The following is a 24,491-nucleotide window of genomic DNA, read 5'->3' on the forward strand; positions in this document are numbered from 1 at the left end:
TACATTGTCTTGACCACGTCTAAATGCCTAAATGCATTAAATTGCTGCCAAGTGATTGGCTGATTAGCTTTTTTTTTTAAATAAGCCATTGAACAGGTGTACCTAATAAATTGGCAGGTATTATTATATAAGACTAGATTTGGATACTGGTGCAACAGTGTGTAATTTTGTAGAGCATCTAGCCTTGTTTACTTTATATAATGTTGAACAGCTTATTTGTTTCCCTCCCCAGAACTGCATTTCTGAGAGGTCACACACCAAAAAGGTTGTGAACTACTGGAAAGAATATGTAACAAATTAATTCTGTTTTGTAAGTAGATCATAAGGTAATGATGTATCATTAAATGAAAATGAACCAGTACCTATAGTTGTCAAATCATTCGTGGAGTGTAAAATACTTAGCCTAAGTGTAGGGTCTTCAGCATACTGTACATGAATGATAGTTGTTTCCTGTTTTTTAAGTGAAGCCGAAAGCTTGGAGAATCCTCACAGTACATTTGAAAATGCAAAGTGCAAATTAGTTTTAACTTTCAGCAGAAGCATACTATTTATAATGATATAAAGAACATTGTGAGAACATAAGAATTATCATAAACGGGCAAACCAAAGAAAAAGACACACGGTTGTTACAGTTAGTCATGTTTATTTACAGCAGAATCCTGAACGAGGAAGGAAAGAAGGGCAGAGGGAGTGGGTTAAAAGGAGACAGTGTTTTAGATCAAGCGCCTCAGGATTCATGTTTCACTAGACAGTTCTTAATTTATTTATTCACCATTTTTCTATACAGAATCCATTCAGCCGTAATATCAATAGACCAACAGAGCCAGAGTCCTCTGCTGGAGTTGAGAAGAGGTGGAAAGAAAAACAAACTAAAGCACTATAGAAAAAAAACAAGGGGGTAAAAAAAAAGAAAAATCAATTTTCTATATAAAAAAAAAGTTTTTGTTTTCACCATGATCGTCAGTTATTTATGTATGTATATACACACACACACATATATATGTATATAAATCTATATATTTTCTTGCCATGTCCATGAAGAGGTGAACAGGGTTTTTTGTGGGTCCATGGTGTCCAAGTTTGGCCGAGCGCACTGTGCGGCAGATCCGACAGCATTCAGGTCATAATATCAGTCCTATATCTGATCAATCGCAAATCGCAGTCTTCCTGACCCGCAGCCTCTGTCCCAGCCCACTGACGCTTCTCTGCGTATAGGCCAGCTTATTAGGTCCAGTGCTTATAGACTTCGGCCAGCAGAGACTCAAAACTGCAGTAGCCCTGTCGATGCAGTCTGAGAAATGATAAACTGTACACTTAACATGCATGGCCAGATAGCATTTAAAAAAGTAAAAAAAAAAAATGCATCATCCGTAAATCTCTCACTCACACCTTTTCCAGTACACATTAGATATTAACTGACAAGCACCACAAAAAAGGTGTAACGTGTGAAATGAAGAAGAATAAAAATAAGACCGTCAGGGACCAAATGACGACATCTTATCAGTTAGCTTTAGTTTCTAATTTCCATTTTCGATTCCTGAAGGGCATCAGTGATTTTCTTCCCTCCCTAGGTCCAAACATATTTTATAATGTTGTTTTATCACACACACACACACAAACACACTTAACCATCCAACCCTTTATCTGTAACTACATATGAACAGTACGTCTTCATATCCAACTGACTTGAGTCCAAACGTTCACAATAGTCAGGTCTTCATCGACCGAGGTGAAACACTGACATTTACAAAGTTCAGATGAGATGTGCCGTTGTGCTGCTCCGCTGACTTGTCTTTTGTCAAATTGCATAAAAAAACTCATCTGTTATAATCATGCTCAGACATTTAAGGACTTGTGACAGCTGAATTAAGAGGCTTTTTAGCATTTCCATGGCCATAAATACACATCAATTTAGGATGTGCACAAACAAAAATCAGTACAAAACCCAGCATGATGTATGATGTGGTTTCAAAGACATAGCATACCTTAAAATTAATTCAACATTCATTTATTTGAAAAACAAAACAAAAACACTGTTACACTTATACCTGTCCGCAGAAAGACTATTAAGTGACCCCTGTTGGGTTTTTACTTTAAAAGTTTTTTTTTTTACAAGTTCGACACAAACTGTTTCCATTAATTTGATCAAACACACCAGCTCAATGGAAACCTGACTATTGTCAATGTTTTTAACATGTCCATGATTTCAAATTAAAAACCAAGTAAAATAACCGTTCACTCATCTTTTGCTCACACGCGCACACACGCGCACACACACACACACACACACACACTTTAACACTAGAGCAGGAAACTTACTTTTTCATCAACCAGCCACCGATGCAGACCCCCCCCATCCCACCCCCCCAGAAAAAAAATCCATCAGCTAAATTTGAATTACACAAGCCAACACACTTTAGAAAACATCCTCTAAATGATGGACGCTCACCAGTCGTCTCAACGCAACTGGCAGCAAAAGTTACCAAAGTTCGGCGGTTGGCTGGTGTCGGTTTCCCAACCCTTTTCGACATGCTCCCCCAACACAAATACAAACTCAAGATACCGCAAATACACATATATACAAATAGAAGCAGCCCCTCAAACGCTGAGGGCAGCTTAACAATTTATAATGCATCATTTCGTATATGCCAAGAATAAAACTTTTCTAAATAAAATACATAGTTATCTGTGAGGGGTTGGGGAATGCGGGACAACGGATGAAAAGGGGAAGAGGAGGAGGAGGAGGGCTGGAGCGCATGTGGAGCGATGATGGGTAGATGGAGAGAGCAGGCTGGAGTGGTGGAAAGAGGGGAGACTGATGGAGGGGGAAGACTCTTCTCATTTACTGTGTGCCGCTGCTCCCAAGCACTGTCCTGTGCCACTGCAACTCTCTGCCTAATCACCGTTTGTTTTTAATCGTTCCATAATAATAATATTAATAATAATAATGACCACGACAATACTAAAAAAATAGATATAAACCCCAGCCATGTCTCACAACCCTAAGTCCACAAAAAGTGGGAGGGAGGGGGGTCTGGCCCTCGAGTTCATCTGAGCGATGCAGAGGAAACTAAAGACGCAGATAAATAAGGAAAACGCAGAGAGAGAGAGACGAAGAAGAGGCCTGACCAATGGAATGGGCCATGAAAGGGGCGTGGCAAATTATAGCAACTATAGCAGAAGAAAGGGAAATAAGAGAGGGGGAAGGTGGGGGCGGGGGAGAACAAAAACCGCATAAGCAGGATGTGCTCTGATGACGAGGGAACAAACAGAGAAGAGGAAGCAGAGATGAAACGGGCAGGATGAATGGACCAAAGATGAGTCGTGTTGGGTGCGTTGTGATCTCCACACACTGGTGTCCTTTTGAGGGTTGTGTTATTTTTTGTTGTTTTTTTCCCCTCACAGAAGATTGGCGGAAAGCATGAACGAGTGATGACGACATGGCCTCACTGTGAGTGCGCCCTCTCTCCTTCCCTCTTAATTAAGGTCAAGGATCCGCAGTCCTCCCCGTGCTGCTCGTGGTATCCCAGGGTACATCATACCTCCAGGAAGCGGGTGCTGCTGGCCTTGGTGTGGAAAGGCTCGGACCACATGCGCCGCAAATCCCCCTGCGGACAAAACCAACGCGAGTGGTGAGTCTCCAATAAAAAGTTTAACGATATGTCTTCACAGACCGTGTCAACATAAAAAGGAAGCTGTGCACATGATCTATCTATCTATCTATCTATCTATCTATCTATCTATCTATCTATCTATCTATCTATCTATCTATCTATCTATCTATCTATCTATCTATCTATCTATCTCGTACCTTCAGGTAGGCCATGGTGAGCAGAGGCAGCAGGGTGAAGGGCACCAGGTAGAGCAGAGCGGGCTGAGCAGCACGATGGATCCTGGATGCCACAGTGGCAGTCAGCAGACCTGAAGACAGAGTCACATCATCACCAATTACATAATTAATAGATTTTCACCTCAAAACATACCCAGCACCCCAAAAACAAAACCCTTTTGACCTTTGACATCCATCCGTCAATCGATTGCCTGCTTACCCACAAAGTATCCGACGAGAGTGCAGTGGAAATAGGAGACGCGCTGCATGCGTCCGGGCGTGCCCGGGACTTCCCCGTTGGCTTGCTTCTTGTAGTTGTCATAGCGCAGGACGAAGCACAGCAGCAGCCCCGGCATCACGATGTCCCCTATCCCCAGCATTGAGAAGTGACTGCCTGTGGAACTGCACAGATAGAAGGAAAAAGTAGAAATATATGTTTGGGATCATGGCACAAAACAGACAAACTAGAAGCGACTGAGTCATGCATGACAAAAGTGTGCCATGTGTGTTTTTGTACTTGTTTCTGTAAGATAATGAAGGTTCTGACCAGATGCCAAATCTCAACTCAAAAGCTCTACAGCTGTGTGTGAGGCTGTAAAGCTCACTACAGCAGGAATTAATATTGTTAGATGGATGGAAAATGGAGAAACAACATTGTAATTCTTAAAAACCTATTGCCAGTGGGGCTTGAGGGGGCACAAAAAAAGAAATGGGTTAATCCTCAGCGGTGAGCTATTTTTATTATACATTTACATCTCAATTCCTGGAAGGCTCAGGCTCAGCTATACATAGTTTAACTTGAATTCACCAAGCACAGCATTAGGGCGGCAGTATAATCAGTTAATTAAACAAACAAACAAAAAAACTCTACTCCCACACGCATTGTGAATTCTTAATAAACAACAATGTTTACCTGTTGATTATGGCACAAGATGAAAAGTCACCAATAATGTTTTAAGCTTCTTCTGTAACATAAATATCTACCTGAAACTTGGTAGGTAAACCAGAGCCACACTGTTAGACAAAAGCAAAATGAGCGTTTCCATACATGAGTGAAGCAGAGTCAACTCTACTGTTCTCCACATGGTTTGCTCCTCAGTGTTACCTGGGAAAGACCAGTTTGCCAGGTAAGGAGAGGCGGGGAACGTCTCGGCCCATCCCCGGCCCCAAGTGGAGCTTCCTGGACAGAACATCTATGGGATTTTCAGCAGGCTGGGTGGCAACTTTGACCATCACATTACTATTGAAGATGTAGGCTGAGAAGAAGACCTGGAGAGGGGCGAAAAGGAAGAATGTAGTCGGTCAGGTTATGCAATTTCTCATCCCAATTTACCACAGCCCAATTATGCCTTATTTATTTATTACAATAAAAAGCCAAGAAAAAAAGATTTTCATCCTTTTTGAGAAGCTGTAGCCAGTTTTGTATTAAAATTACTCAGATAATTGATATCAATTTCATCAATTTATTTCCTATCAACAGTTTTGGCTCTATAATATAAACCTCTTATTGGTTTGCTGTATACCTTATACATTTCTATCCTAGTATAAACTAAATCACTGATTCAACTTCGTCTCCTCAAAAGCAGTTATTGGGATTCATTAATAAATCCAATTCAATTTTATATTCTTCCATCTTAACATTATTGTGAACACAAATGGTCAACGTCAGCTGGGAAATAACTCAGGAAGATGTGGTGTGCTAGCAGGTTGCTAAGCACCCAATTTCAATGACAGAAAATGTTCTCAGTAGTTGAACCTCAGCTGAAGCAGTTTGTGCAGAACATTTTGCTCTAAATAATTGTTATGTGACATTTCTGAGAGAAATTCCTTTAATTGAAAATGTTACTCATCCTTTTTCTTTACAAAGATATAATGGCAGTGACCATTTGAAAAAACTTAATATTTTCTGAATAAAACAGATAATAGGCTACATCTATAGTGGCTAAGTTCTCATAGACTCCCCTGAGCTTCTCCACCCTCAGAGATCTAAACTGATTAAATTATGGGAATCAAACAATGCAGTTAATCAGACAGGCTGGTTCCCTTGACTTTGGTGACACCTAAGTGGCCATTGCCTTTGTGTTTAGAGCTAAGTGCAGGCGCTGATCCAAAGCAGCAAAATGACAACTTGGCATAAACAGTTTTTAATTTCTCAGGAGGAAATAATGATGCTTCTCCTAGTTTTGGCTCAGGGAGGCACCTGCTGTCCTTTTTAATGCGCTCATCCGCCTCCTCGTGATTTATGTGGTTAATTTCTGTTCACAAGGGTTGAATTTTGTAGGCAACATATCAATGCAAAGTAACCCGGCCAGCTTATTTGTAACACTCTGCTGCTGGGAAATGTAAAATTGTATTATGTCCCGAACAGCAAATAATCTAGCTGCCAAAGAGTTATTAGCTTGTTTAGGGAAAAAAGTAAGCACTTTTACAAGTAGATACTTTTTTGTAACAATTCAGGTAGAAAGACTACATGTGTGTGACACTGTATATGGGGGAAGGTGGGTGGGGGCGTTTTGGGATGGGAGCATATCTTACCCAGAACACGTCATAAATGAGCAGTCCTGACAGCAGCAGGCAAGACACCTTCAGACTGGGAAGCCGCACGAAGGCTATCATGGCGACACACAACCCCATGGCTAAGGCTGCGGAGAGGGAAATACACAAGAAACTTGAAAACACAATTCCACGTGATTCTAGCGAGTTTAAACCCATTGATGACGGCTGCTGCGCAACGCTACATTGCATCTCCTGCCTGATGCTGCGTAGCACAGCATTGTACTTTATCTCATTTTCATGGCGCGCGCAGCATAGAGTGCACCGTCATTGGTTCAAATACACGAGGTGGGTTTTGTTGATTTTTTAAGACCACATGACCACCCAAAAGTTGTGTGGTTTGCCGAAAATCAGTCAATCAAAAAATAAATGAATAAATAAATAAAAATAAATAATTAAAAAAATAAGCCGGCTGTGTCGGCGATAGTGTATTACAGAACAGTTAGTGGCTTTCGAAGCGCAGAATCTAGGTCTACTATAGGCTACTGACGAAAATCACACAACACATTGCATCTATTTATTAACAATATTTAAGAATTCAGGCTATATTTTGCTGCTCCAACTCAAATTCAGCCCAGCCAGGGGATAGTTAAGTTTCAGTTTCGTTTTCATCTCCGTGGTATACAGCCGTTTGGACCAGCTGAAACATGCTGCCAGTAATATGTTTCAAATGATCAATTGGTCAAATCAGGTGCACACACCCACACAATTTCCTCTGCTTTGTCAGTGGTTCACAAATATACACACCTTGATCAAGACCAGTTAGCTAAAATGACAGTAGTGTTTTATATAGCAGTTGACTAAACTTCATGTTCAAGGGCCTGAATTGAAGTTGCTAAAAATATCATATTATGTGACTCATAAAGTCAGGAGATGATGGGGAACTTAATTGTGTCCAAACTCTTGCCTTTACAGAAGGTTAGGATGGTTGCCTTTTTAATTTTATACTAATGTGTATCAAACTAACAGCTATGCTAACAGAACTTCTCCCTACACAGTGCACTGTCTAGTAATGAGAATATGTGCTGATCTTTCAATACTGCTTATTATTGCGTTAAAAACTCCCAGTGTCCTTGTAGGTGCATTCAGTGATTCTGGAGAACACTTTTTGTCAAAATCCCTTTTTTTAGTGTTGAAAACAGCATCCTATTTGGGCGATTCTGACCCATAATCCAGTGCGCATGTGAAGTGACGTCACATTGACGGAGCCTCCATATGAAAACAAACAGGGATGCAACGGATAAAAGCAAGAGGCAAGATCAAGGCACAATGTTATGAAGAAATAAATAAGTAAAAGTATGTCCCAATTGTAGCATACTGCATCCTAACTAGATAATTTTTATCGTCAGAAGTAGTATGTAGAATAGAAAAAAGAAAGAGTATGTGATTCGGAACGCAGGGCGAATTTTTTTCACAGCGCACACACAGTACGGACCGGTAGTTCAACGTGAGAAGATATTAACTGATTTTGACAACAAACGTTCTCCAGAATCGCTGACCGCGCCTTTAAATCAGAACCAAAAAATGCCCGGCACTTCAGAGAAATGTTACCAATGTTTGGATCCTCATGGTAAACAACCCTCTGCAGGAAAATTCACAGTGCATTGAATTCAGGATAACGCAAGAGAGAGAGTCATGGCAGAGAGACGCACCGTCCATGAGAAGCCAGTGTCCAGTCAGCACCCAGATGAGCACCAACAAAACGGAGAGGGAGAAGGACAGGAGCTCGGCCAGTGTGAAACGCCCACAGCAGCCAAAGGAAATCCTGCAATAAATAAGTAGAGGCTTTGTCTAAATCACGCATATCCACTTAATGTGATACAAACTGGCACATATTTACCACTGAGCAGCATTTGCATACTTGATGATGTACTAGGAACAATGAGGGTGAGGGAGCATTAATCTGTACCGTTGAGGGAGAGAGTGAGGGTCTGTGAAGATGATAAAAACGTTTGTCTCACTTGTAATTGATTGAAACAATTTATCAGCGGGTAATGGATAGTTGTTAGCTAGCTAATGCTGGCTAAATCTTTATTGCTGTACTTAACAGCTAAAGTGCAGAAAGGTTTCTTTTTCTGGGAGTTTTGGTTTAGCAGTATCAAGTGAATTAAAACGTTGATTCTGGACTAGAACGGAGCCGACCCCGCTTAGCATGTAGCCTGAGAAAAAACAAGATGGATTACAATCAAATTGGTGATATGCAGTGTAAAATAAAGTGAGAATCATACAAGAGGAATATAGAAAAATAGGCAGAGTTGTGCCAGTGGGGAAGTAGTGCCACCCCTTGTTTCTAGAAAACAATAGAAGAAATTGGAAATGTCATGTGACCACATATTTAAGAAAAGCCATCCATTTGACTCATCCTGTAAATAAGGGAGACACATGGAATAAGATATAAGCACATTTAAGCTCAAAAAACTGTTTTTTGCCTTTCAAAGTAAAATTTCCATGATCAAGGTTTTTTTTTATTATTGTGTCTGAACAATTATAGACACATTAGAAAACATTTGACAAATGTTTTAGTGCTTTAGTATGCTACACTGTGTCTATTTGTGCCAAAGGGCCTGGGGTGAGTTATAAGTAAGTAAAATGTATTAATAAAAGCACACTTATAGCAGTTTGCACTGTTCAAAGTGCTGTACACAGTGCATTCAGTAGGTACAAAATTAAGGTAAAATAACAAAAAAATACATGAAGCCCAGACATCCACATATAAACAAAGATAGATAGTGCAGAATTAAGATAGTTAGTTAGTTAATGCATAGTTAATGGGGAGAAAAAAACAGGGTGTACAGATGGGTTTTGAGCCTTGATTTAAAGGCAGAAATGGAGGGGGAATCACATATGCCAGGTGGCAGTTGGTTCTACGAGCGCGGAGCAGCTAGTGCAAAGTACATTTCTGAGAGTTGTGCCATTGGCATGGCTGTATACGCTGGTCACCAAAATAAAGTGATTGTCGCTTAGTAGCTCAGAAGAGACTGACATCTCCATTCCACTTAATGACACCACTGATGAGAGTTCAGATGGCCAGAAAGATGATGATGGTGTCATTGTGAGCTTTGCAGGTAAAACCATTAGATCTGCTAGGCCTTGTTAAAGAAAATTGACCTTCAATCTTTGTAAAATATTTACTTTAAATAAACCCTCAATAAGTAATTGTGTAATGGATTTGTTTGCATTACAGTTTATGAGATATATATCAATGGCACAATTTAACCCATGGTATTCTCTCCAAAGGCACAACTTACACCACACCGGGGGCAAGTTGTGCCACAAGACAACTTTTTTCCGAAAGCTATATTTCTGAAACAGTTTATTTCAGATCCAAAGTTATTGTTGCCGGGGATGCACCACCTCCTGAAATATACATACATATTTTAGTTGGAGACATTACTGTCAAGGCCTCACTTTAAAGTCACTTTGAGTAAAAAGTGGCACAGCTCCCCCCACTCTCCCCTATTAAATACAGCAAGTTATCTAAGCAGAAAAGGTTTTTGGGTTGAAGGTTGGCGTAATACTGGCCCTGTGCAGCAGACAAAGGTGTAGTGAAACCGGAGTGCACCCTCTGAATCTGTAACTAGAGAGGTGGTGTTCATATCGGTTATTGAGTAGGTGGGTGGTGGTGGGGCTGGTGCGCCATGTGCTTTAATATTGCTTGAGACAGCAGAGCAGAGATGTCCTGACAAGTGAGCCCAGAGGCAATTATAAATGATTTCTATTAGGGCTGTCAAATTAACGCGTTAATTTCGATTAATTAATCACAGAAAAATGAACGCAATTAAAAAAAATTGCGCAGATTAATCGCACTTCTATAATGCCCTTTGACCCGGTGCAAAAGTGGTGCACATCTTAGGTTCAAAACAGTATCTCTCAATCTTCCTCCGTGTGTCTCAATTTTGTTTGCTAGCTGTCTCGTCTCCCGCATAAACAGACACCCGCCCCGTGTGTGTGTCAATATTTTTGCCTATGAGTACGACGATGGTGAATGAATCGGCATAGGCTATGCGCATCTGTGGCAGTGCAGCGCTGTCTGTTGTGGGAGATGGAAAGTCGTAATTTAGTCTGCTTGTTTTTTTGAGAAAATTTGGCGCTAGTTCCTAATTTTATTTCATGTAGAAACCTGGCTGAGGGGAGGAGACTGGAGTGTAGAGAGAGAGAGAGAGAGAGAGAGAGAGAGAGAGAGAGAGAGAGAGAGAGAGAGAGAGAGAGAGAGAGAGAGAGAGAGAGAGAGAGAGAGAGAGAGAGAGAGAGAGAGAGAGAGAGAGAGAGAGAGAGAGAGAGAGAGAGAGAGAGAGAGAGAGAGAGAGAGAGAGACTGTAGTAGGCTATACAGCTGTTTATAAACAGGCATAAAAGTGTCATAAAAGTATGCGATTAATTTAGATAATTAATCACAGAGCCTGTAATTAATTAGATTATTTTTTTGAATCGCTTGACAGCCCTAATTTCTATGCATTAGGTAAAAATATGAAAGTTTAAAGGCTAGTCCACCCAAATACCAAAATAGATGTCCAACTTACTACCAGTGGTATTAAGCATTGCAAACAGTTACAGTTAAGACTGATATATACATATTATGAATCACAGAGCTTTATAAACATCTGTAAAAGACAAACAAGACAGCACAAGTTTGAGCTACAGACACGATGTAAAGACACAAAGAATCAACAGGGTTTCCTTACTTGTTCTGCGGGGCGCAGGGTCTGGTCAGATACTGGCACATTGGCAGCAAGAGGAATGCGAATGCAATTGTTGCAAGAACTGAGGAGGAGAACAAAGCAGAGCAGTTAGATTAACCCATTGATGACGGCTGCTGCGCGATGCCACATTGTATCTCCTGCCTGATGCTGCGTCACGCAGCATTGTTACTTTATCTAATTTTCATGGCGTGCGCAGCATAGAATGCACCGTCATTGGTTCAAATACACATGAGGTGGGTTTTGTTGATTTTTTAAGACCACGTGACAACCCAAATGGTGTGTGGTTTGCCGAAAATCACGCCAATCAAAAAAATAAAAAATAAAAAAATAAAAAATTATAATAATAAAAAATACCCCGGCTGTGTCTGCGGCTGTGTCAAACTTGCGTGGAAACTGGTGCAGATTCTGGCGCAAATACCTCCCTACACCAGGTATCGCGTGGGATTTATCAAACAGTCGTATCTCGCCAATCTCAGCGTACGCCAGGCCATTATTGATAAATGCGGCGGCTGAAAACAATCGTACCACGCCCCTATATTTTCTCAGTTTAGAGGCCTCACCCAGAGGTTTTGCGACATGGATATGCGCATTACGGCACAGAAGAGGAACTTAGCTGAAGTAGAAATTGACAGAATAACAGCGAAAGTAGAAAAAAAGAGTTTCAGTTTGGAGCATTACAAGCGGCATCGAAGAACGACAGAAGGCAGCAGTTAGGAAGAAAATAACTGCTGCGGTCAACAGCGTTGGTGTTGACAACAAACGATCTCCAGCTGAGGATTTTGCATTTTAGGTTTACATATGGCTATTGCTCAAATTGCAGCATATACAATTATATGTCGCCATTACTTTGAATAGATGAAGAAAAAGTGGTCTGACTCAAAAATCGCCACTAAAAAAAGCGTGTTGCTGTTCTGAAATGCAACCAACTGAGGGTGCATAATATAAGTGGTAGAGAAGAAACAGACGCACCAACTGTCCGGTAATGGTCCCCATAAAATAAATACAGGTCTGCAGAGATTTGAATGATTAGAATGTATTGGCCCTTTTAGATAGCACTACTCAAAAGGGTTGTAAAAACTAAAAATAACACATTTTGCGTTTTACTGTATGACAGCACGAGTGGTCAGCCCGGCGGTCAGCTGCACAAGCCGACCCGGCAACGATCAGCTGTAAGAGCGCCCACTGTCCTGCTCCACCAGCAGATCGGAAATACATGCCGGTTAACGGTGGAAATAAATCGCTCGCTTAAGCGATCAATGACACATTAAAAGAGGAACTAACATCTAAAAAGTGCGTCAAATAAATAAAATGTTAAGCTGAATGTTGTGCCGTGTATTTTTTATCATAAAGAGCAGTGTAGGCCTACTACATATTTAATACTGTGGCTAACATTTTGAATGAATGCAGCCCCCGTGCCTCAGTGTCCCCCAAGCTGCTCCAGACGGAGACAACTGCCCTTACGCAGTCCCATACAGCGCTCCTAAGTGGCCGGTGTGTGCACTATTGAATCAGTGCTCCTACTCAGTTGCACACCATAAGCTGCACATTTTTAAGTGATTAATATCTTTATTTCGGTCAAACTGCATTTGTATTATCTTCTAATAATTGTCCAACAAAGTCATCGGCTACCCGGCACAGCGAGTCCATGCTGTTTACAAACTTGCGTACACGAGCTGAGAGCTGGCGTGGGATTTGAGCGTATCCTATGCTCACGTCCATATTGATAAATGCCGAGATTTGCCTGGAAATGTACGTACACCAATTTTTCTGGTCTACGCACGGTTGATAAATGAGGGCCATTACATCTATTTATTAACAATATTTAAGAATTTAGGCTATATTTTGCTGCTCCAACTCAAATTCAGCCCAGCCAGGCGATAGTTAAGTTTCAGTTTCGTTTTCATCTCCGTGGTATACAGCCGTTTGGACCAGCTGATCGGCTCCCAACAGCCGGAGTCAGTGTGCGTTCCAGTTGTACTGGGAAGTCAGATTTATGGTGCCAGTGATAACTGAACTCAATTTTAAAATAAAGCTATCTTCTCCTCCCTATATCTGTCTATCTTTATCCCTCCACTGCATCCTCAGTCACTACTATCCATGCTAAAAGGAAGCAGGATTATAACCTCATTTAGCACATTATTTTTTAATATTTAATATTATTTATTCTTTTTTTTCTCCCCCCATCTAATTTTGATAATTTTTAGAAAAATGTGTTGGTTTGTAAGCGCTAACGGAGCATGTTTAAATAAAACCTGTGAACCTTAACATTTAAATGTATTTTATTTCATGTTTCTATGTGCTACACAGGCTTAGATATTAAGGTTTTGGTACAATTTGTACTATTTTTTCAGAAAACCCTCAGGCATTAAGGACATGCATCCTAGATTGCCATAGCCATCAATGGGTTAAAGGCCGAATACACCTCGACTCCACCATCTTGTCGTTTTCTTTCCGCTTAACAGGGAAGTTAACGGTCTTCACAGTTTCAATAAGCGACAAGGGTAAGAGGCCATCCTTGAATGTGTAACTACAGAACAGAGAGCGAGACCCTTTTTTAACGTAATACTACAGCCGAGTTTTTTTGCGTTATTCACCGAGCGGCACTCACCTGCAGTGCAAATGGTGAAGACCACTTGTACCGAGTCAAAAAAGAAGAACATGACTAGCAGAGACACAGAGGCTCCTATGGGCAGGAACAGGGCCTGTGTGGAGTCTATGGTCTGAATACCTGCAACACAATCAGTTTGTAAGAGAAGGATTAAAAACACACAAAGAAGTACGATATGTGGAAAAAATTATTGTTTGTATATTTCAAGACTTGCCGTGATTCCAACACTCACTGTTGCTGGTGTTGCTGTTATTGAAAGCCCCCGTTGTTGTGGGGTTTCCATCTTTATCCTTCTCCTGGTTCTCACAATCCATGTTTAATGACCTGCAGGAGGGAGGAAAGCAGGGGAGCGTGCTTTCAAAATGACAGCCTCATTCTACAGTGAAGGATTTACAGCCCAAGGAAGTACGAGAATTTGGTAGAATAAATGTTTAAAATATTAACTTGGAAAAACTGCCAGGTTTAGTTTAAATGTTGAATTGATGACTTAGCAGGGTGGGAAGTCGGTGAACTTAAGCTGAACTGTGACCCACAAAAGCTTTCCTTCCGACGTCCACAAAAATCTAAATCAAATGTGCTCATAAAAACAATTTCTCCTTCGTTCTTCGTGCGTGTTTACCATCTGACAGGAGTAAGAAGACAGTTCGACATGTCACACTGTCTTCGCAGCACATGTGTAAATAATTCACTTAATGATGGCTGAATTCAATGTAGCTGCTCACTGTCACAAGGTCATGGCTTAAAGCAACACTTGAATAGAACAGAGTCATTGTTAATGTTTCTACGGTGACAAGTCAAAATGTCTCCTGTGAAAAAGGACTACAACTGGGAAGAGCTCATTTAGAGGAGAGTCCTTAAACATCACCAGTCACATTTCCATTCAGACGCAGCATAAATGATTATTGTTTTTTAATACACCAACCTCAAAGTGTACAAACCTGTGTGTGATATTATTTTATTATTTTTTAAGATGACAATGCTTCTGCAGCAAGGGTTTGTCACTCACAATAACCAGAAGATGTACATCTATACTAAAACACGTGCATACTTCAACTGCATGGTTCATAACACATTTACCATCTTCATTAACCTTTACAAACAACAGCTATCAACCTTTCTTTAGGTTCTTAAATTCTTGCACCCTGGGAACCAAAATGGAACATTTTACTTGAACCTATTGGGCAAACGCTTCTGAAAACAAACGTGATTTTGTTATGAGGGGCAGCGAAAGTGACGGTTTAACTATTTTCGAAGACATTATACTTTAACCATAGGTCCTTGCTCCGGTGTCAAACAACACTTGCTTTGAAAGTCATTGTCCACTCTCCTCCTGAGAGCTAAAGTGTTTATTTATTGAGGGCCACTCACCTGAAGCTGCCATAGACGATGAGAAGGATGGAGATGAGGAAGGTGGACACCTGGCTGGAGTCAACTAGGGAGTACGCCCTAAAGAGAAGAGAGAGAGCAAGAGGGGCATAGGAGTTTAGCATTTGGACAACACTTCACATATCTCTTGCACATTAAATACAGCACTCTTGAGACTTGCCTAAGACCTACTGGTATTTCATCTGTTGCCTTTTGTCTGACCTTCAAAAGACCACACATCACCCCAAAGGTTTTTCAGGTGAACATAAGAGTGTTAAATTATGTAATTTGTTCTTCAAAATTGTATTTTGGAATGTCTACTCGTAAAACAATGGTATTGTGCTTAGACCTTGGCATCCTGTAGTCATGTTGATGATACACAAGCTTCAAATTTTCTGAATTTTGGAATGACAGAGATTCCTTAGCGACCTGTGGCATATTCCACAGCAACATTTGGCATGCCATGGTGTGTGCTGTGCCCTAGTTGTTTATGCCACTCCCTAAATTGGCATGTCATTTGGTCAGTCAGGCTGTCACACCAGGTGTATGTACTTTCACCCATTTCATATTAATTGCTGCCACTCTTCACCACTGTGTAAATGTTTCAATAGTTTTTTCTCTTCACCTGTTGTTGTGTAATTGATGTATTTGCATTGAATATTGTATGTATTGTTGTTTTTCCTTTGAATTTGTTTGAACTCGACGTCATTGTAAATGAGGGTCACCCCTCAATTGGTCTCTCGAGGATAAATAAAAGTTAAATGAAAAAATGAAAAATATTTATTGACATTGTAGCACAGCATAGCGCCAAAAAGGGACGCATAAGTTTATCTGGTCAGTTCTGTTTTTTAGGAAATGAGCGATCTGTTTGTTGTGATATGTGCACTGGTTTGATTGCACATATCACATATTGCTGTTGAATTCATTTCTTAGTCGCCAATCATTGACAATTTAATTATAAATGATGCTTCCCTTGGCTAACATGGCTATTGTTAGCCTAGCTACCAGAGCCATTCTAACAAATTGATAACAGAAATATAGAGCTAACAAAACAGACAATGCTTGCATTCATTTTGGAATGCTTTATGTTGATAGCAAGAAGTAAACAATCACACATAACAGCACTTGCTACCCGTCACAGAACAATAAGCATGGCAAATTTGTTTTTATACACCTTACATACTTTGAACGAGTAACAATTTGCCATGCGTAAAAAATGTATATGGTGGTATAACGGCTAATCCCACAAGATCATTAATGGTATGTTGTTACGACTTTATTATACCACTGGATCAGGAGCAGTATGCCACAAGTTGATGAAGGATCTCAACATTTCTGAAATGTTGTGCATAGTATACTCCCAGTTTGTGTGTGTATACAATGGAGACATAAATGTAACTGCAACTTGTTTTGTTTACTTATCTACTAAACACAGTTGTCACTACTTTAAACAAGAAATGAGCAGCAGGGAATTTAAATCAGCCTCAAAATGCACAAATGGTATTATGAAAAAAAAACTGTAAGTCCTATTTAAACTGCTGCTTCCTCCTTCTTTTGCTCGCAACTCGAATATTTTACACATTGCGTCTTGCACAGACGGCGCCTTACCCATTTATTCCTCCAAAACACAATATTTAAGGTTTGACCAAAATCTTGAATTATTACAAGCTGGGGTGAGCGAAAACACATTTGTTGTGTTGAGTTCAATTCCCAACTGAAGTGCTGAGACTTCCTGTAACCATCAGATCCCCAGATTTCCTGACTCTCTTTAATAAGCCTTTTTGATAATTTTTTAAAGAGAAGATTTGGTCCCTCAGCCATGTTACACATGCATGCCTTTTCCAGGCGTGATAGGACACACTATCTTACTTAAATAATCTGAAGATCAAAAGCAGGACAGATTCTACCCTTGGATTTGTTTAACTGTGCTAAATTGCGCACTTATCCCATGGAGTGGTTTTCTGTACTGGATTGTATTCTATAATCAATTTAGGTGTGCAAACCAACAGTTAGAAATCAGAATAGATCATAGTTGCACATTTCTCTCCAACAGGCGGAGGAGAATAAGAAAAATAGAGACAATTATGCCACTGTAATTTCAGCCAATAATTTAATTTAAAATGCTGCACTATGAAAATCACACATTGGTTGTGGCAATTTTTTGAGCACCACTGATCTCTGCAGGACACACTTGTCACATTTCCTCCTCCAAAGTGGCAGGCGTAAATACTATAACAATCACACTTCATATGTTTGGCTGGAGCAAATTTCTTACCTGAGTTTATGAACTATAGTTTATTTAAAGATTAAGTACTAACAAACTGATTGGTATTGCCATGTACATTTGTACTTAAGTGGAATTGGGTCCACACAATTATTAAAGTATTACACTTTAAATAACTGCAGTCACAATTATCAGATTAGAATTTAAAATCATTGTCGGTGACGAACTAAGAGAACATCTAACACACCACACAATACACTGTTACTGCAAAGCATGCTACTAAGGATACATGGATTAACCGCACTTTAAAACGTCACGGTTCTGTAACCGTAACGGCTCAGCTGCACCGAGTGTCTGTTCTCACTCATAAAATAGACTTCATGGTATATAATTTTTCTAGAAACAACAGTTGTACAGTTGGGAAAATTAAACAAATATAGACTACTGCCCGAACAACTAAATAAACCTGGTGCATCAGCTTAAATTGCTGGTCTGCAGCAAGTTCAAGTAAGCAAATGAACACATTCTGTCATATGAGAGTGACTCCCCTCATTTGCTAAACACTGGCTAAAGGACCAAACACTGAAACTTTGTTTACGCCACAAAATGCATTCAGTCATTGGTATGGAAAACATGTTGAATAAAACTCCACACTAAAGGTTTCAGCACTTCGAATTTACTGGAATATCTTCAAGATCAAAATCCGGCTACACATGCTCAAGTAAAAGTAAACACTAAGCATTCCATGTAACTGCCATGTAAACTCAATGGAAGAACACCTGCATCCGAGATGTCTTTTAATGTAATTTTTGACTAAAACTGCAAAAGAAAAATATAAACAAATAAATAATAAGACAAGATTCTCATGTGAAATTTGATTATTCTATGCAGATAAAATTAAATCAAATATGCTCATGTGATTGCATACATCCATAGTGTTGTGAAAATCGTTAAAAGTGTTTTTTCCTCAGAACATAATTGTTATCATCAAAATCTATAACTGTTGCATCCATTCATGATCCAATAAAAGGCTGCTATTTGCACAGGACTGAATATATTTGTCTCTTCCTTTGAGATCAGTGGGCCCCATAATTACACACAAGAAAAGCAGTGAAGAAACAAAGGGAAAGGAAACGGTTCGATAGTAAAATAAGAATTGCAAATTATGTTGCAGTTAGAAAAGGACTGGGCAAGCAATCGATTATGAAAATTCATGAGGCAAGTGTGATCCATATGGTTCAAACCTTATTGGAAACCATCTACAAGGGAAGGAGGGTCTCTGCTGGCAACAGTGGTAAGGTCTTGAACGTTTTGATTAGGCCTACTGATGTCATTTGGGAGCATATTACTCACCCATAGTTAAGAAAAAATTGTTTAATTTTGAAGTTAAGCTACTTACTCCCACAAATATACTATTATTATTAGAAATTATTATCAGTACTAAACATTATACAACAGTATTGCACTGGTTGTGGAAAACAGCATACTAAAGGCAAAATATTTCATATATCGTCTGTCATGTGCTACAATTTCAATATATACCTGTACTACTCGTTTGTGTTTTGTATGACGATGAAGCTCTCAGTACTCAGCTCAGGGTTACTGTTGAAAAGAGTGTGCGTAAACTTCAGATTGAAAAAGGTTGACATCTTAGTTCTAGAAAGAAATGTAGTACTTTCTTAAATAAAAGATGAATATGGTTGGAAACATGACTTTTCCTTCTCCTGTTTATTCCTTCAAACAGGCTCTCTGAAACCTCAGGTTTTAAGATTTCACCTCTAACCTTTACATTTCAGCGAGAAGCATTCTAAGGTTTTTTCTATTGCAGATTAATGTGTAACCACTGCCAGGCTTCTTGTTTGCAGACTGACACTGCGTCATCTAAGTACCAAATTGTTCCCATTCAGAATCTGGGGTCTTGACGTCGCATACACATTGACATGCAACTTTATAATACAGCCTTTCTCTGGGGCAGAGACAAGGCGGGCATTGTAAAAAAAAACACAGTACAAGTGACCATTAAATGTCACCATTACGGCTCCATCTGTGTAGAGGCGAATTATTCAAGTATTCGTTTGTTAAGTTAGTATTCGAAGCTCAATTAAGTATTCAGAATATTCTTGTTTTGTTTCGTTTTTTTCCTCCAAATCTCTCAAAATTTTAATTGCAATATATTTTGTCATCAAATAATAATATTTAGATATACAAGTTATATAAACACCAATACAAATTTAACGCTCATTAAAAAAAATTATCAAATTATTTGAACTTTTACCTAGTCTGCTGTTGACCTTTCAAAGCGCAACCGGTGTGATACCAGCTGTATGCTACGTGACATTACCAGAGGCCAACTATATGTGGTACCAAGCTCAGTAGGGAGAGAGAGAGGTGATGGATGAAGAATATATTAGCCTATTTATTTCCCTTAATTTTTAGCACAACATTAGCGCGATCTCAAAAGGAAAAACATTGCTTGGCGAAATGCTAACGTTAGCTAAGCTTAGCTGTGCACGTTTGCTATGCAGCGCTGCGCCCTTCAACAGTGACTGGCTTGCATCATAGGAATACCCGGTCAAAATGGATATAATATTGACACAAAAGACTGTCAATATTGGATCTTTGTATTGATTTATTAGTCCCCGAAAAGATGCATGTTCCGGGATGAATTGAAGAGCTCATGTAAGGGTTACGATGGCATAGAGTAGGGCTGGGCGATATGGACCAAATCTTATATCACGATATAGGTAATTTTATATCACGATATGGATATATATCACGATATAGTATTTTTCCTTAAAATTCAATGGATTACAATAACCGTACTGAACTTTAATCACATTAGATTATTTTCATCTTTTGCTTGGAACTTAAATTTCCATTCAAAAGAAAAACTGGTGCAAAATACCACACCAGTCTGGCTTTAGTCAAATAAAAATGACAGCAACAACCAAATAGCCTACATTTTCTAATTGATAGTAGCCTATTCAAAATCATGAAAGACTTGAATTTTTCCTGCAGTATTTGCTCATCTTCATTTAAAAAAGCTGTCAAAATTAACTAATGAGCAAATGTCTGGTAATACTTTAACTCCTGCTTCAACACAAATAATATTTTCAAGTTTGACATGTTTTAAAGTTACATAAAACCAGCCTTGCTGGCTGTCTCCAACAATAACAGCACGGGGGTGAAGCCCCGAGTAGGCTAAAGATGTCATTATTAGCCAGCTAGCTCACGAGAGCTAACCCATGTAGTTTGCGGCTTAAAACAAGCCAACTCTGCGTCACGGCAACAGCACGCTGAAGCAGCAAGCAAGTTTCCTTTGCCCGATGACATTTTTGACCGTTAAAACCAGCTGCTCTGCCACGGTGACACGGAGTTGGTTTGTTAACTGTAGTCATGGCTCACCAGAGCTAGACAGCTAGAGCGACAGATGAGGCTTCTTCTGTTGCGGGTAGAGAAGCTGTATTGCAGCCCAGAACTCTGCTGCAGAGCCCCCGTGTGGCACGGCGGTGTAACTGCAGTGTAACTATAGGGACTCGGAGGGACAGCTGCCTCCCGCTCCATCTATGCTCCCGCCACATTAACTTTTTTTCTCCGCGATATAAACGGTATGGCCAAATCTCTCCCGGTAGACACTTTCATATCGTCCACGATATGATATCGTCATATCGCCCAGCCCTAGCACAGAGGACATCTGATTTGGCACAACACAGCCGTTTGCGTCAATGGGGGAAAATAATGAACTCCGACATTCTTACCGCTCAAAAGTTATTAAATCATCAACAAATTACACATATTAGCCTACTGTCTCGTGCCACAAACTAGATTTCAGGGAGTAGATTGGGATTATTAATGTTATTTTTGATGGTGTGTTCATTTAGAACGATGTAGTGGATATAGACATGTATTTCATTCATTGGCCATGTGATTTTAAATACGGATATTTGACACAGGAACACAGAGTGTTTTGTCAAAACCCCCCAGATATTCTTCTGGGCTTCAGATAAGGTACCCACTGGTTTGGTTTGTGTAACAAGATTGAGCTCTGTCTAATCAATCAATGATTTAATCACTCTGTTTAATCAAGAGCCCACACAACTCCTCTTCCTGTTGAAAACGACCCTTTGGCACTACTGTGACTTCACACCTCTGAACCCCTCTGTTGTCATCATCAAAACTGGCTGTGTCGTGGAAAGGACCTCTGGCCCCACATGACCCCCTTTTTCTTCTGCCATTGGTCAAGAAGTCTCATATGGCTTTTGATATAAGCTAGGTGTTCCTTCCCAGTTGCACTCTTCTCTACCCACCACCAAACTGGGTGGTGGTGCTGCTCGCACACTTCTCTCCCAACTCCCACACTGGAAGGGGGACTCTCCCCAAGTTCTCTGCAAGCCACTGCTGCTCACGCTCTCTGCTCGGCTTTCCAAACCACCAAAGACCGGGGATAGCTCTCCAGGCCAACAGCCTCTCCGCTTCTTCAAGCAACCAAAGGAACCAGGATCCAACCTGCACTAAGCAACCCAGGAGGAACCAAAATAACCAGGGAACGAACCAAGCTCCCACCAAGGCCAGACCCTTAAGAAGAAGAACTACCAAGCTAAGAGCTACAACCGTAGCCCAGAGACAACAATGCCAGTTAGCACGCTGCTACTGAAGAACCAAAGGTTCATCTGAACTGCAACGGGACCGGACCAACTGAAACCCCCAAACTCTGCCATCTTCAACTGTTCTTCTCAGCAACTCTGCTACAACCAGATCTTCAAACATCTTCTGGTATCGTATTTGACCGCTGGGCAGATAGGTAGCTTAAAAGCGCACATGGCTAAGGGGCACTTTACACGGTGAAAACGTGACAGTTTTCCCGTTTTTGGTTAAAAAAAAAAAAAAACCCCGTTCAGACACAATTTATCTGACATCTTCACTCGTACACATGTTTTCAGAGGAAACGGGACGAAATCGCTGTAGTAGCAGTGTAGCAGCCATGCCAAGCCAATAGTCAGCGGTGACACAGCCTAGTAGATAGCTCTTCCGGTACAATTTGATGCATACAACCTTACTGTAACCGAAAAGTAATGCCATTAACGTTCATAAAGCCAACTAAGGTTGGTGTAAGCTTGGGGTTACATGTATTGTAAATTACAAGCTTTCTGTCCTCTTATTTCACCGCATTGAACTTGTGAAAACAGAAGACATGCTTATAGTGAAGGGGCTTTGTGAGCGGCTACTTTCCTGTTAGGCGTACTTCAAAATAAAAGTCGACTCACGTTTGTCCAGTGAAATGCTGTTAATGTTTAGCCAGTGAAATGCTTTTACTGTGAAGCCATAGCCTTAATGCTCCTTTTGTTGAACAGTAACTTAACCGCTGCGCGCTGAACTATGGATAGTGTTTTTTTTAATGTAGAGAGAGCCGTGTCCCTGGCATAGAAGCTACACACGTTTATTTTGCTAGAAAAACCGGCAGAGCACGTCGGGTGGTCTCAATAACTTACTAATCGCTTAGACTAAATTGGCGAGTGTTATATTTGAGCCCTGCACGACACTATCCGCTGATCACAGTGATGGTGTCGCGGAGACACCTTTCATGTTATGTTGTCTTCTAACTTTATAACTCGCATGTGGGTATTTTGACAGCAAATGTTATATACTACTAGGGTTGCAAAGGGGTGGAAAGTTTCCGGTAAATTTCCAGAAACTTTCCGGAAAATTTCCAACGGAACTTTCGCTCGGGAATTTTGGGAATATTCAAAATTGTGAATTATAGGAATTAACTAAATGGCGGTCATTTAAATGATTTTTTTTCATATCCAAACATAAATCTAATAAACACTATATTTTGTCATAGGCAGACATACATCCATGCAAACTAATACAATTAAAAAACATTACATTTGAAAAAATTTATTTTTAAGTAGAACTTTATCAAGTTTTGATTATTTTATGAACCCCCCCCCCCCCCCCCCCTTCTGATGGAGGAATGCACAGTGAATGTAGGGGGCGTGGCCTCAGTACACCTGTAGTAAGCAGTGTGTGCAACCTGCCCAGCTTACTTGCATGAAATCAGGTTGTTTTAAATCAAGATTATGCTAAAATATATTTTCCCAAACTATATTTAAAATCACTGTTTAAGCCTCTGTAAACCTAGTCTAGTAAAAATCAATATGTGATATCAAGTTGGGTTTCTCAATAGGCTTTAAAAAAATCTGATTTGAAATTTTATGTTCATAAATATTTTAATACTTGGTTGAAGAAACTGCTTTTTACTGTCTAGAACGTTTGCCAGGACTGAAATAACATAGTTAGAATGACTTAGTGCATTTGGGTTGCTTTAAATTGAGTAAATTCACGTTTATTCCCGTTAATTCCCAAAATTCCTGTTAATTCCCATAAATTCCCGTTAATTCCCATGGAAAGTTTCCAACTTTGAAAATTTCCGGAATTTTGCAACCCTATATACTACGCATACGTGAAGTGGAGCCGTGACGTCAGCGTTACCAGGGAAAATGGTGTTTACAAGAAACCAAAACCGTTGTGTTTTCCAAAAAATCCTCCCTGGGAGTAATCTCAAAAACTTGCGGTTTCATGCTTGCGTTTGCTGTTTTCATGTAAATGATATAGTGCAACCGCGAGAATATTTCCGCGTTTGCACCGTTTCGTGTTGTTGTGTAAAGTGCCCCTAAGAGTATTGTTATTTTACCTAGAAATGTATATTTACTGATTTGAACTGTTGATTTGTAATTGGGTTTACATACTTGACTGAAACTTTAATGGAGGCACAGAGATCTTAGGTCTCCCCCTCCCCTTTGTCCTGCTCATCAGTGACCATAGAACAAAGGTTTTTCACACCTCCACACACACACACACACACTCGAAAGCTAATTCGAGTAGCAAACACACACACTGTAGTAATAGTGTAATTTTGATTTTAGATGTGTTGATTTCATTACTTTGTTATTAAATTACATGCATTTTCTTTTTGTAACTAGAAGTTTCCGTCATTCATTTGTGTGAATATTTTGTGGCATGTCAACCTCTAACACGACTGTAGCCCCTTTTACACAGCCAGTGAAAGCCGGGAATATGCCGGCCTTTCGGCCCTCCGCCCTGCTGTATAAATGCGACAGTTGCGGAACGAGGGAAGAAAGATGCGAGTGATCGTTCCGGGAATTTTACTACCTCGGGGGGGTAGTAAGATTCCCGACACAATCAGTTCCGC

General features: G+C 40.1%; 1 protein-coding gene across 2 annotated transcripts in view; it reads right to left on the reverse strand.

Moving 5' to 3' along the window:
- Nucleotides 1–2,372: 2,372 nt before the first annotated feature.
- sppl3 (signal peptide peptidase 3) overlaps nucleotides 2,373–24,491 on the reverse strand; it is a 37,094-nt gene continuing 14,975 nt past the window's right edge. Inside the window, exons 2-11 of one of the 2 annotated variants that reach the window (XM_080047231.1) lie at nucleotides 15,058–15,135; nucleotides 13,922–14,013; nucleotides 13,690–13,809; nucleotides 11,064–11,142; nucleotides 8,035–8,147; nucleotides 6,365–6,471; nucleotides 4,935–5,098; nucleotides 4,050–4,231; nucleotides 3,812–3,921; nucleotides 2,373–3,608 (exon numbers count right to left, since the gene is read on the reverse strand). In XM_080047231.1, the coding sequence (XP_079903357.1) occupies nucleotides 3,537–3,608; nucleotides 3,812–3,921; nucleotides 4,050–4,231; nucleotides 4,935–5,098; nucleotides 6,365–6,471; nucleotides 8,035–8,147; nucleotides 11,064–11,142; nucleotides 13,690–13,809; nucleotides 13,922–14,013; nucleotides 15,058–15,135 (1,117 nt within the window). In that variant the 3' untranslated portion in view covers nucleotides 2,373–3,536. Of the gene's footprint in view, nucleotides 3,609–3,811; nucleotides 3,922–4,049; nucleotides 4,232–4,934; nucleotides 5,099–6,364; nucleotides 6,472–8,034; nucleotides 8,148–11,063; nucleotides 11,143–13,689; nucleotides 13,810–13,903; nucleotides 14,014–15,057; nucleotides 15,136–24,491 lie in introns of both variants that reach the window. The other variant, XM_080047230.1, reaches the window with a different exon arrangement.

This window comes from Ammodytes marinus (assembly GCF_949987685.1).
Source record: "Ammodytes marinus genome assembly, chromosome: 18".
Taxonomy (NCBI): domain Eukaryota; kingdom Metazoa; phylum Chordata; class Actinopteri; order Uranoscopiformes; family Ammodytidae; genus Ammodytes; species Ammodytes marinus.